This window comes from Biomphalaria glabrata, chromosome 7 (assembly GCF_947242115.1).
Source record: "Biomphalaria glabrata chromosome 7, xgBioGlab47.1, whole genome shotgun sequence".
NCBI lineage: Eukaryota > Metazoa > Mollusca > Gastropoda > Planorbidae > Biomphalaria > Biomphalaria glabrata.
Genome location: NC_074717.1, coordinates 33,908,489 through 33,920,614, shown reverse-complemented (window position 1 = coordinate 33,920,614; position 12,126 = coordinate 33,908,489). Strand labels below are relative to the sequence as shown.

The following is a 12,126-nucleotide window of genomic DNA, read 5'->3' as shown; positions in this document are numbered from 1 at the left end:
CGCGTACCCAAATCCCTCCACTTTTCCCGATCAGCAGCTGGATATCAAGAGAGAGGCTGGTCCATTCTATTTTACTTTGTCCAACAAAATTTTCTTTGGAAGGCCCTTTCTTCGTGCTCCCTTTACTGTACCTTAAAGGATGACTTTTGACAGTGAGTCATGTCTTGCATTATGACAGTCTCTTTAAAGTATTTTGGAGTTACTTTTTTAAACGAGCTAACCATAGTGTTGACTTGTATAAGTACTAATTCATGTCTTCATTTCCTGGTATCTGATATTCAGCATTTTGCTGCAGCATTTACTCCTCAATGGCTGGAATTATTCTTTCAGCCTAATCTTTTATTTTGCCATTAGTTTATAATAGACCTCATTCACCAATCGTAAACAAAGAACATTTAGCCACGAGATAATATTGATAAAACATATTTTTTAATGTCACGTGACAACATGTGTGTATTACGTAATTTGTAAAGAAGCAGTGGCGTAGTTAGGGTAGGGAGAGGAGATCCTAATGTGTCTTAAAACAAATAGATTTTAATTATAATATCGTTGTATCCCATGCTTTTTAGAATGTGCGCCTATAATATTGTCTCTAATTCAGTCACAAAAAGCACTGGCCCTTGATTTCCAACCTCAATTCGGTCTTACACAAAGCCGTTTTTATGCCATTTTCTATTTAGCTCGAGCCTGTCTTTATGGTCTCTTCAGCTATGTCTAAGTCATACTCTAATTTTGCTTTCACTCAGGCTGCTATCACATTTGATAACTTGTTATGCTCTAATCAAGAGTTATAACACACATGCCAGTCCGCACAGCCTTTCAGACGCTCTTAAAAGAACTGGATATCGCTTTAGTAAATCGTCTAAACGTTTATTTACAGGTAAAATGGTCCTCAAGTCTTCTACTCAAAGAGTTTCTATTCTATTTAATCAAAGCAAAAGATCCTGCCTGCTAACCCTTGTCTGAATAGATGCGACGTAAACATTTCCGATAAGATTTTATTGTTTTAGACTTTGAACAAAGAGACAGCAGCATTATGATTTTCTTTGCATGCTCATATCGAGGATGGACGAAAAAAGATAGATTTTAATAATAAATAGCATTGCCTAGAATTAATCTTGTTTTAAGAAGCACACATAACTGAAATTGAGTTACATACCGAAATTTCGTATGACAAAGTAGCGCTGACAAAATGATGTCTTTAAAATGGCGCTGACAAAAAAAAAACGACTGTATTTCATGTCTTGATCTAAAAATTATATTTATCTGAAGGCAGCAGATGTTTGAATTCTGAGTTTTCCTTCTCCCTCGGGCAGGAGGAACTCGTTAGCGTTAGGTGGCAACCAACCTTTTGTCCTAAACGTTAAGCTCCTAAACGCCATCACCGACAGCACCTCGGAGTGAGATGGCGCTGGGGGCGTGTGACAGCGGGTAGATTGGTCATGAGGCCATAAGGGGAAAATCTGCAAAATCACTAACTCAGATTTCATTTCAAAAGAGAAAAGAAATAAAATAAATTCTAGAACCAACATTTTAGACACATGCAGATCTAGGTAGTGTAAAAGACTAAAGAGTGAATCATTTATTTAAAACTAAAATGCTGCACATATTTGAATAACTGGTTGTTGAGCGTCTCGATAATGACACACAAGTCCTGGGTTCAATTCCCAGACTAAACAATTTTTGTCAAGGATAAATGAAATATAGATGTTAAATGTTTTCTTAGAGGTTCAGCGAGTGCCGATTTAAATTATTCCGACATCGAAATCCAGCGGTGGTTGATTTTGAAACCAATGCGATGCCAATGCCCAGACATTCTCATCGTATGACCTCAAAACCATCCATTCCAAGTTTGTTTGTTTGTTTGTATTTTTCTTTTCTTGCGGTGGTTGATTTTGAAACCAATGCGATGCCAATGCCCAGACATTCTCATCGTATGACCTCAAAACCATCCATTCCAAGTTTGTTTGTTTGTTTGTATTTTTCTTTTCTTGCGGTGGTTGATTTTGAAACCAATGCGATGCCAATGCCCAGACATTCTCATCGTATGACCTCAAAACCATCCATTCCAAGTTTGTTTGTTTGTTTGTATTTTTCTTTTCTTGCGGTGGTTGATTTTGAAACCAATACGATGCCAATGCCCACACATTCTCATCGTATGACCTCAAAACCATCCATTCCAAGTTTGTTTGTTTGTTTGTATTTTTCTTTTCTTGCGGTGGTTGATTTAGAAACTAATGCGATGCCAATGCCCAGACATTCTCATCGTATGACCTCAAAACCATCCATTCCAAGTTTGTTTGTTTGTTTGTATTTTTCTTTTCTTGCGGTGGTTGATTTTGAAACCAATGCGATGCCAATGCCCAGACATTCTCATCGTATGACCTCAAAACCATCCATTCCAAGTTTGTTTGTTTGTTTGTATTTTTCTTTTCTTGCGGTGGTTGATTTTGAAACCAATACGATGCCAATGCCCACACATTCTCATCGTATGACCTCAAAACCATCCATTCCAAGTTTGTTTGTTTGTTTGTATTTTTCTTTTCTTGCGGTGGTTGATTTAGAAACTAATGCGATGCCAATGCCCACACATTCTCATCGTATGACCTCAGAATCATCCATTCGAAGTTAGTTTGTTATCGGTTTGAAAGCCTAACTTACAAGATTACAAAAGAGAGTTTGTGTTTTCTGTTAAGAACTTGATACCAGCTCTTGATGGCTAGAAAGGTTCTCACTACTTCAAAAAAATACTAATGTATAAAGCTAATATCAGAGATGACGATAAAGTAAAGAAACACAATAGTCAATAATTATATCAATTATTATCTCCGACTCCGGACACAAATTTATATTTGAAATTGATTTATTTTGTGGTGGTAGACTTTTTTGAAGTAACGTCTATATTATATAAGATAATAAGATAAGAAAAACTTATCATTTAAGAAGAAACCTGATAAGAGCACTAAAAACAAAAGAAAACCATGAACGTGTCGAAGAAAAGTATCACTATTGAAATGATTCATACAAAGATACAGCAGTCGAAGAAGTGAAAAATGTCTCTTGATGAGAGAAGTTGTGCTGAAGAAACTCCACGGGAATACCTTTTACCACAGTCAGAGAAATCATCTGAATTAAGCGATGATGAGTCAATTGATGGTCTTCCAAAATCATTTTCTCCAGAAGTGTAAAAAACTGTAATTAAGTACAAAGACTTCGGATATATCCAGCTTGGAATTTTATCTGAGGAACTGCGAGTAAATATTGTGTTAAAGGGTATCTTATTTTTCCAAAACAAAGATGAACGGTTTTTGGTTCCAGTATGGTTTACCCAAAATAAATCACGAAGTCTGACATCATGGTTCACTAGAAAGCTTCTAACAGGAAACATTTGAAACCGATCTTGGCTCCTCTACTTTCCACATTTGGATTGTCTATTTGGTTTTCCATGTGTACTATTTTCCGAGGCATCAGAAAAGACATTTAGTGCATTGAGCATTAAACCAAATGGAAGAAACCTGAGAGACTGAAAGAACATGAAAAAGTCCACCACAGACAAGCTTTTTTGAAGAGGAAGTTAGAAGAAAAAAAGCTTAAGGCAGAACCAGATGAACTGTCACATATGTTTCATGCGCAAAATCAGCAGCATTGGATGGTATTGGAATATTTGTCACCAAAAATTCAAAATGATTTTATTAACTTGATGGCAATAAATTTGGGAATCAATTGTTGGGAAAGTCAAGTAAGTTTGTTACTTTTCTCTATTGCTTGATTCGACACAAGATGTTTCTCATCAAAAACAGGTATCTCTAATAGTTCGTTACTTGGATGTTGATATTTCGAAATAAAAGCGTCATTCATTGGTTACTTTGAAATTTTGAAACCTGATGGACAACATTTAAGAACTTGTTCTGAAAACTTTTAAATACATTAGACTGGACTTTGATCTGCGCAGAGTTCAAACCTATTGTGATGATCACACTTGCCGGGGATTATATGATCAAACTTGACAATTCAATGAAATGAAGAAAGAAACATCTCTCTGTATTTTCTTCAAACTTCTTTAATAACTTCTTCAACTTTCACATCAAATTAACTTCTTAATTCAATAACAACTTGACACTTCATAAATAAAACTTAAAGATACATAAAACTTCACTTAGTATAACTTCAACTTCAACTACTAAAACTTTATTAATGGACCCGCTAATATCACAAAACTTATTACTAATCAAGAACTGAGCGAGGACCCCGTCTAACTGACTTTCCCTCAATTTATACCTTTCTTAATCGTACATTCCAGAATCATGGAAACTTCTCCCCTAATTATTTTAATAACTTTGACCTTCTAGAAGCTGACGTGTGCTATTTTTTTCCTTAACCCCTTTCTTTGATTGGATACCTAAAATTAACTTGTTTACGCTGGACACTTGCACTGGTTTGAACTCGAGCTTCTAGAAACTGGTCGAAATAGGTCACAGACTCGACTCGTGACATTACCCCCTTGCCTTTTTAGCATTTTGTATGCAATATAAAATGCTTAAAATAGCAATATAACATATGCCTAAAACATTGATAAAATTGCATATAAAAGCAAGTAGTATAGCATATGCCTAAAACACTGATATAATTGCTCAATTGAATGTACAAAACTCATAACTAAAAAATAAAAAAAAATGTTTCATCATGTTAACATATTAATATAAAACAAAATTCAAAATGTTGTACACATTCAGCATACATAATTAATATTATATAATATACATCTTAGTTCTATACATTTATTATTAATAATTGATATATTAATATGAACATTTCCCAACTTGTGTAACTAAAAGATGTCAAAGTAATAAAACTTAACAAAACGGAATAATACATTATATCTCCTCTGTTACTTGAGTTGATAGAGTATCTGAATATTGAAATAACTACAAATACATGGAATAAAAAATGATTAAATTTGTTTTTCTAGCATAAAACAAAATATAGTTAAACAATAAACAATATATTGTATAGTATCTAAATACATCTGGACAAAGTATCAGCAAAAACATTCAATTTTCCTGGAACAGTCTTTACATCAAACTGATAGTCCATTAACTGCAAACTCCATCGTGTCAGACGAATATTTGACATTTTTTTTAGAGTTGAGAAATGCCAGTGGTGCATGATCTGTCTGTAAAGTAAAAGGTGCTCCCAACAGGTATTTGCTAAATTTTGAAATGGCCCAGACAATCGCCAGGCACTCTCGCTCTATGGTCGAGTATCTGGTCTCTGCTGAAGATAGTTTTCTGTTTATAAAAAATACAGGATGTAGAATGCCTTCATATTCTTGCATTAGACATGCTCCTATTGCCGATGAGGAAGCATCTGTAGCAAGATAAAACCGCTTCTGGTAATTTCAAAATGGATTCTTGTGCAAAAGCATACTTAATTTTCTTTATGGTCTCTTCTAATTCTGGTGACCATGGAATCGTGTTAGATTGTCCTTTCTTCGTAAGGTTAGTAAGAAGTGTTGTCAGTGATGCGTAATTTGGAATAAAGCATCTGTAAAAATTACAAAGTCCTAATATACTTCTAACCTGCTTTTTTGTTTGAGGTATTTTAATGTCCAAAATTCGTTTAATAATATCGTCCTGTGTTTTCAGTGAATTGTTTCCAACTTTATAACCTAAAAATGTAACTTCTGATTTTGCTAATTCAACTTTGCTTGGTTTTACAATAAATCCATTGTCTTTCAATTGTTGGAAGATTTCTTTGAGTCCTTTAATATGATCTTCCCATGTATTATGAAACACACATATGTCGTCAATATAGGACACTGTGTCTTTTCGTTGTCCGAACATCCTATGAATTGCTCGGTTAAAAGTACTGCTAGCATTTACTAAACCGAATGGCATGTAATTATATTGAAAAAGGCCAAAGGCTGTAGTAAAAGCAGTGTATTGTTTCGAATCCTGTGTCATAGGTATTTGATAATATCCTCTTGTCAAATCGAGTTTCGTAAAATACTTAGCTCCAGAAAACTGTGACATTAAATCCTCTGGATTAGGCATTGGATATGAATCAAGGCATGTTATTTTATTTAACTGTCGAAAGTCTACACACATTCTTGGCGATGATGACTGTGAACGTTTTACAAGCACTATTGGAGCAGCATAAGGTGAATTCGAGTGTTCAATTATGCCTTGTTCTAAAAGATCATTGATTTCTTTCTGAAGGAAATCTCTATAATGAATAGGTAGTGGATATGGACGTGACTTGGTAGGTTTGTCACTTGTCAATTTGATTTCATGATTTATAATGGTTGTTTTACCTGGAACATCTGTAAATATATCAGCATACTCTTGGAGTAGATTCATTATATCTTTTTTTCTCTGTGATGATAAATTGTCCAGTTTGACAGCATGCCAGGTTTCAGTCTGTCTAGAAGTTGTAGTTGGCACTACTAATTCATCCATATCCTCCTCTTTTTCTTCTGGAATAATCGCTAAGCATGAAATATGTTTTTCAAGTTCATCGTCTTCTTCTTCTGTATCAGTAGCTTCGTTGTATTTCTGTAGCATGTTGATATGAAACACTTTGTTTCTGTTATTGATATTTATTTCATAATCTACATCTGTGACTTTTCTTAAAATAGTAAATGGACCCTGCCATTTAATAAAGAACTTATTTTTCTTATCAGGTAATAATAATTTAACTTTGTCGCCTGGTTCAAAGTACCTAAGTTTTCTATGTTCATTTATTCTTCTATGACTTGCAGCATTAGCTTTGGCTGTTGCTTCCTTAGCTATTTCACATGCATTTATTACTGTATTTCTTGTATTGAGAACATGCTGAAATGCGGTTTTCTTATCTGATGCATCATGGTTTGACTTTAGTAGTGATTCTTTGAAGGTAGTTATAGGACCTCTTGGATTAGCTCCATATAACATTTCAAAAGGAGAAAATCCTGTGGTGTCTTGGATACTTTCTCTATAAGCAAATAATGCAGCTGGTAAAAGAAGATCCCAATTCTGCGGATTATCATTTGCTATTTTTGATATAATTTGTTTCAATGTTTTGTTAAACCGTTCACAAAGCCCGTTGCTTTGAGGATGGTATGGTGTCGTAAACTTCATCTTAATGTTGTACATCTCCATAAATGTCTTAGTTATATCTGCTGTAAACTGACTACCTCGGTCAGAAAGTATAACTTCAGGTAACCCTGTCCTTGAAAAAATTTCAGATAAAGCTCTGGTAACATCAATTGCTGAAATATTGACTAACGGAATAGCTTCTGGCCATCTAGTACATGTGTCTACTAAAGTTAAAATATATTTGTGATTTCTGCTGGATTCAATTGGCATTGGACCAATTAAGTCAACTGCTACTTTTTGAAATGGTTTCTCAGTCAATTCCATTGTCTGCAATGGCGCTTGTATTTTGTTACCTTTTGGACTTTTCATTTGACAAATATGACAGGTACTAATGTGCTTCTTTACATCTTTAGTAATACCTGGCCAGTAAAAATCTTGAAGTATTCTTTTCTTGGTCTTGGTAACTCCCATATGTCCAGCAAACGGTACATCGTGGCTTGTATTAATAATGGTCTTTCTGTATACTTTTGGAACTATAATTTGCTCAACAGTTTTATTTTTGTATTGACTGTTCTTCATAAGTAGTCCTTCTTTAAAATAAGGATCATTATTTTCTTGTGGATTGATGTTCGATTGAGCCTTTTTAAACATTTTAAATAATGTTTCATCATTTTTCTGTTCAACTTTAAATTCCTCGCTATGAAATTGTTCAAGTTCATTTGTCTGTAGATGCGAATGGTTTGCCTTTTTATCATTTTTATTTTCTTGAACAACTTTATCAGAATTCTTGTGTTCAATATGTTCAGTTTCAAGTCTTTCCTTTTCTTTTTGCATTGACCTTGTAACTACTACATTGCATTCTTGACTCATTTCTATTGTATTGTTCCATTCAATAAGATCCTGTGTAGTACAGTCACGCACTCCCTGTATATTACCAACTATGAGATCAACAGGTAGATTTTGAGCTACTAAAGCTTCTACATGTCCACTGAAAAATGGAGTCGTAATATGTATCAAAGCTTCTGGTAATTTACTTACAGTGCCGTTGAAAGCAGTGGCTTCGATTTCATTGCCTGTATATTGATTTGATCTCACAAAATTTGCACGTATAACAACTGAAGTGCTACCTGTGTCTCGTAACACCTGTACTCTTTGAGAACCGACTAATCCAGGATAAAACTGAAGTCCTTGTGATTTAGTGATAACAGTCATTGTTGAGTGATGTGCCTTCGAGTTTTTGGTAAAAACCTGTTTCTTATTTCCATATGTTGAATTCTTTACATTTAATGATCTGTTTTGCGAATATGCTTGGTCACTAGATCTGTCACTGATACTAGTATGTTTTTTTCTGCAATCCTTTGCTAAATGTCCTTTCATGTGACAAAAACTGCACTCTATGACCTTCACTCTACATTGTGAGGCGAAATGACCTCTAGTATTGCATTTATAACATATTAAAGTTTTGTCGGTCTGAAAAGATGGCAATGGTCTGTTATCTCTTGAAAAGCAAATAAAGTTTTCATCGGTTGCTGATCTAATTTGCTTACTTGGATAGGCAGTTTTATATTGACGTATTATTGTTGTTAGAGTCTGTAGATCTTTAGGATTTCTCTCGATTATGAAAGATTGTATATCTTCTGCATATGCGTGAGTAATGGTATCAATCAATATGTGGTCTCTTAATGCTTCATACGTTCTATCAATATTGGCTAAAGATATCCACCTATCAAACCACATTACCATATCAGAGACAAACAACTGTGGATCATCTTCCTGCCTTGGTCTTTCGAAAAAAAATTTCTTGCGATAAGCATTTTGCGTAGCTCCAAACTGTCTTAGTAAAGCTTCTTTTATTTCTGCATAAGTACACTGTACATGAGATGGTATTTGTGCACATACATCTAATGCTTTACCCTGTAATAAAATCAATAGATGGTGTGCATATTGGTCTTCTGGTAAGCCTGATGCTTTCGCTAACTCCTCAAACCTCATCAAATACGAATCTATATTATCTTTATTTTCTTGAAAAGGTAATATTTTAGATAAAGGTTTATACTTGTCAAAAGCATTGCTAGTAGGTAAAGTCGGTTGAACCTCTGTTTTTTCTTTTTTAAATTTTAACTCCTGTTCCTGAAGTTGAAGTCTGAGTTTTTCCACTTCTAATCTTTTGTCTTCTGCCTCTCTGTCCTCTTTACGTTTCCTTTCTTCTGCCTCTCTTTCCTCTTTACGTTTCCTTTCTTCTGCCTCTCTTTCCTCTTGTCTTAATTTTTCTTCTCTTAAAATTCTTTGTTTTTCTTCCTCTTTTTCTTCTTGTCTTCTTTTTTCTTCTCTTTCAAATTTTCTTTCTTCTGCCTCTCTTTCTTCTTGTCTTCTTTTTTCTTCTCTTTCAAGTTTTCTTTCTTCTGCCTCTCTTTCTTCTTTACGTATTCTTTCTTCTGCCTCTCTTTCTTCTTTACGTTTCTTCTCTTCTTCCTCTCTTTCTTCTTTACGTTTCCTCTCATCTTCTTTAATTTGTTTTTCACACCATTCCCACTGATGTTCTTGTGGAATACCAATGTCCTTGGCTAATTTTAAATATAATTTAAATGAGTCTGCTTGAGACGCCATAACGATATTAAATTAAATTAACGATATCAGAAAAGTAGATGTTTAAATGTTCTGCCGACACTCTCATCAAGCAGAATCTAGCCAGCGAGCCAGCGACTACGTTGGACAGATAAAAAGTGAAAGAGGGCTGACCTAGTTAAATATCGATCGGTGTTTCCTTGTGAGGAATGCGAGTGGTCAGTATTTGTAAACAAACTAGTGTACAACTAGCTTTAGTAACGTTGCCTTCACAGCTTAGTAGATATAGCTTTCACAGCTTAGTAAATATAGCTTTCACAGCTTAATAAATATAGCTTTCACAGCTTAATAAATATAGCTTTCACAGCTTAATAAATATAGCTTTCACAGCTTAGTAAATATAGCTTTCACAGCTTAGTAAATGTAGCTTTCCCAGCTATGTAAATATGAAATGTAAGGTACTGACCTTAAAACCGATGATCTGTCTTGCAGGACGTCCTCGAGATCTTTGTCAAATATTATGTAACCTGTTGACTGGAAGTTTCAATCATAAAATACTTTTCGTAGCAATGAATGTACGTCTTGTTGAAGTTTTCTGAAAGAGGCTTTTCTTGTAATGCTTAGTTGAGGCTTTGTCGTTAAGAGAGGCTATGATTTATTTGTTAGAGGCTTTTCCTTTTAAATTCGTAGTACTTGCTAGAATGTGCCGACTTTATTCTTTGAAAATGCAGTATGTGATGCTTGTCTTCGTCGGTGCCTTTATTTATAGATGCCTTTTTTCGTCAGGAGGTGCCAATATATGTGACGCCTATACTCTTCGATGACTTTCTTTGTTAGAGGTTCCAATATATATGACGTATTTATTCTTCAATGTCGCCTTTATTGTTTGATGCATGTATTCATTGATGCCTTGCCTTATTTATCGGAGGTGCCATAAATGTGATGATCACACTTGCCGGGGATTATATGATCAAACTTGACAATTCAATGAAATGAAGAAAGAAACATCTCTCTGTATTTTCTTCAAACTTCTTTAATAACTTCTTCAACTTTCACATCAAATTAACTTCTTAATTCAATAACAACTTGACACTTCATAAATAAAACTTAAAGATACATAAAACTTCACTTAGTATAACTTCAACTTCAACTACTAAAACTTTACTTAATGGACCCGCTAATATCACAAAACTTATTACTAATCAAGAACTGAGCGAGGACCCAGTCTAACTGACTTTCCCTCAATTTATACCTTTCTTAATCGTACATTCCAGAATCATGGAAACTTCTCCCCTAATTATTTTAATAACTTTGACCTTCTAGAAGCTGACGTGTGCTATTTTTTTCCTTAACCCCTTTCTTTGATTGGATACCTAAAATTAACTTGTTTACGCTGGACACTTGCACTGGTTTGAACTCGAGCTTCTAGAAACTGGTCGAAATAGGTCACAGACTCGACTCGTGACACCTATGCTAACGCAGCCACAAAGAGTGGCCGTCTGTCTGGCCTGCAGAAACGTCTCTTAGACATAAATCCAAAGGCAACATTTCTGAACTGTGATAATCACTCTCTGAACCTGGCAGGTTTTCATTTTGCTGAGATAGATCCAGCAATTGTCACCTTTTTTTTTTTTTGGAACTGTGCATGAATTGTTCAACTTTTTTTTCCAATTCACCGCAGAGATGGGCCAAACTGAAAGAAGTTGGAGCCGGGAGTATAAAAAAGGAGAGTAATACAAGTGATCCGCAAGAGAAAATGCTACGTCGGCATCTCAAAAAATCATCAAGCTGTTGGAGAAACTTTCTGAATCAACAACTGAAAGAATGGACACTAGAAGCAGTGCACAGAGTCTTCTTCATGCAGTGGAAAATTATGAATTTTTTGCTTATCTCGAATTCCGGTCAAATCTCCTGCGCCCAATTTATATAGTTCAGAAGAAATACAAACGTTTGGACTGCACATAAGGACGCTGCGGAATAAATTAAATTCCTTTCATGTTTTCTGCAAAATGATGAGAAACGGGAGAAACTTATCACCCAACCCATCGAAAAAGCAAAAGAAGATAGTGAATGCTATAGAGTTCTTGTAATCAAAATAACCAGAAGAAAGAAGAGACTTGATGGGGAGTTTAGGTCTGATGTAGGACTGTCAATAGAACTGCAATTGAGGAAGCTGGATTTATATGGTAATGATGTGTGCTCAAACCTTGTCCCCTCCATCCGAATACTGCTAACTCAGGCCACTTCATTGCGTCATGTGAGAGATTATTCTCAAAGCTCAAGTTAATCAAAAACTATCTCAGGAGCACAAGAAAGGCTTAGCAGCATGGCTTTAATGTCAGTGGATTCACAAATACTAAACGCTATCGATGTAGATGATGTTATAGATGCCTTTGCTGCTCAGAAAGCATGACGTGTAGCCGTAGCGATATGAATTGAGATTTAACACTTGTGTATTATTTCGCCTATAAGCAACGGTATTATT

The 12,126-nt window shown here is 34.9% G+C and overlaps 1 protein-coding gene across 1 annotated transcript; it reads right to left on the bottom strand.

Moving 5' to 3' along the window:
• Positions 1 to 5,321: 5,321 nt before the first annotated feature.
• On the bottom strand, positions 5,322 to 8,288 carry LOC129927137 (uncharacterized). Its single transcript, XM_056034368.1, has one exon. The coding sequence runs from the start codon at positions 8,286 to 8,288 to the stop codon at positions 5,322 to 5,324; it is 2,967 nt and encodes a 988-aa protein (XP_055890343.1).
• Positions 8,289 to 12,126: the final 3,838 nt, after the last annotated feature.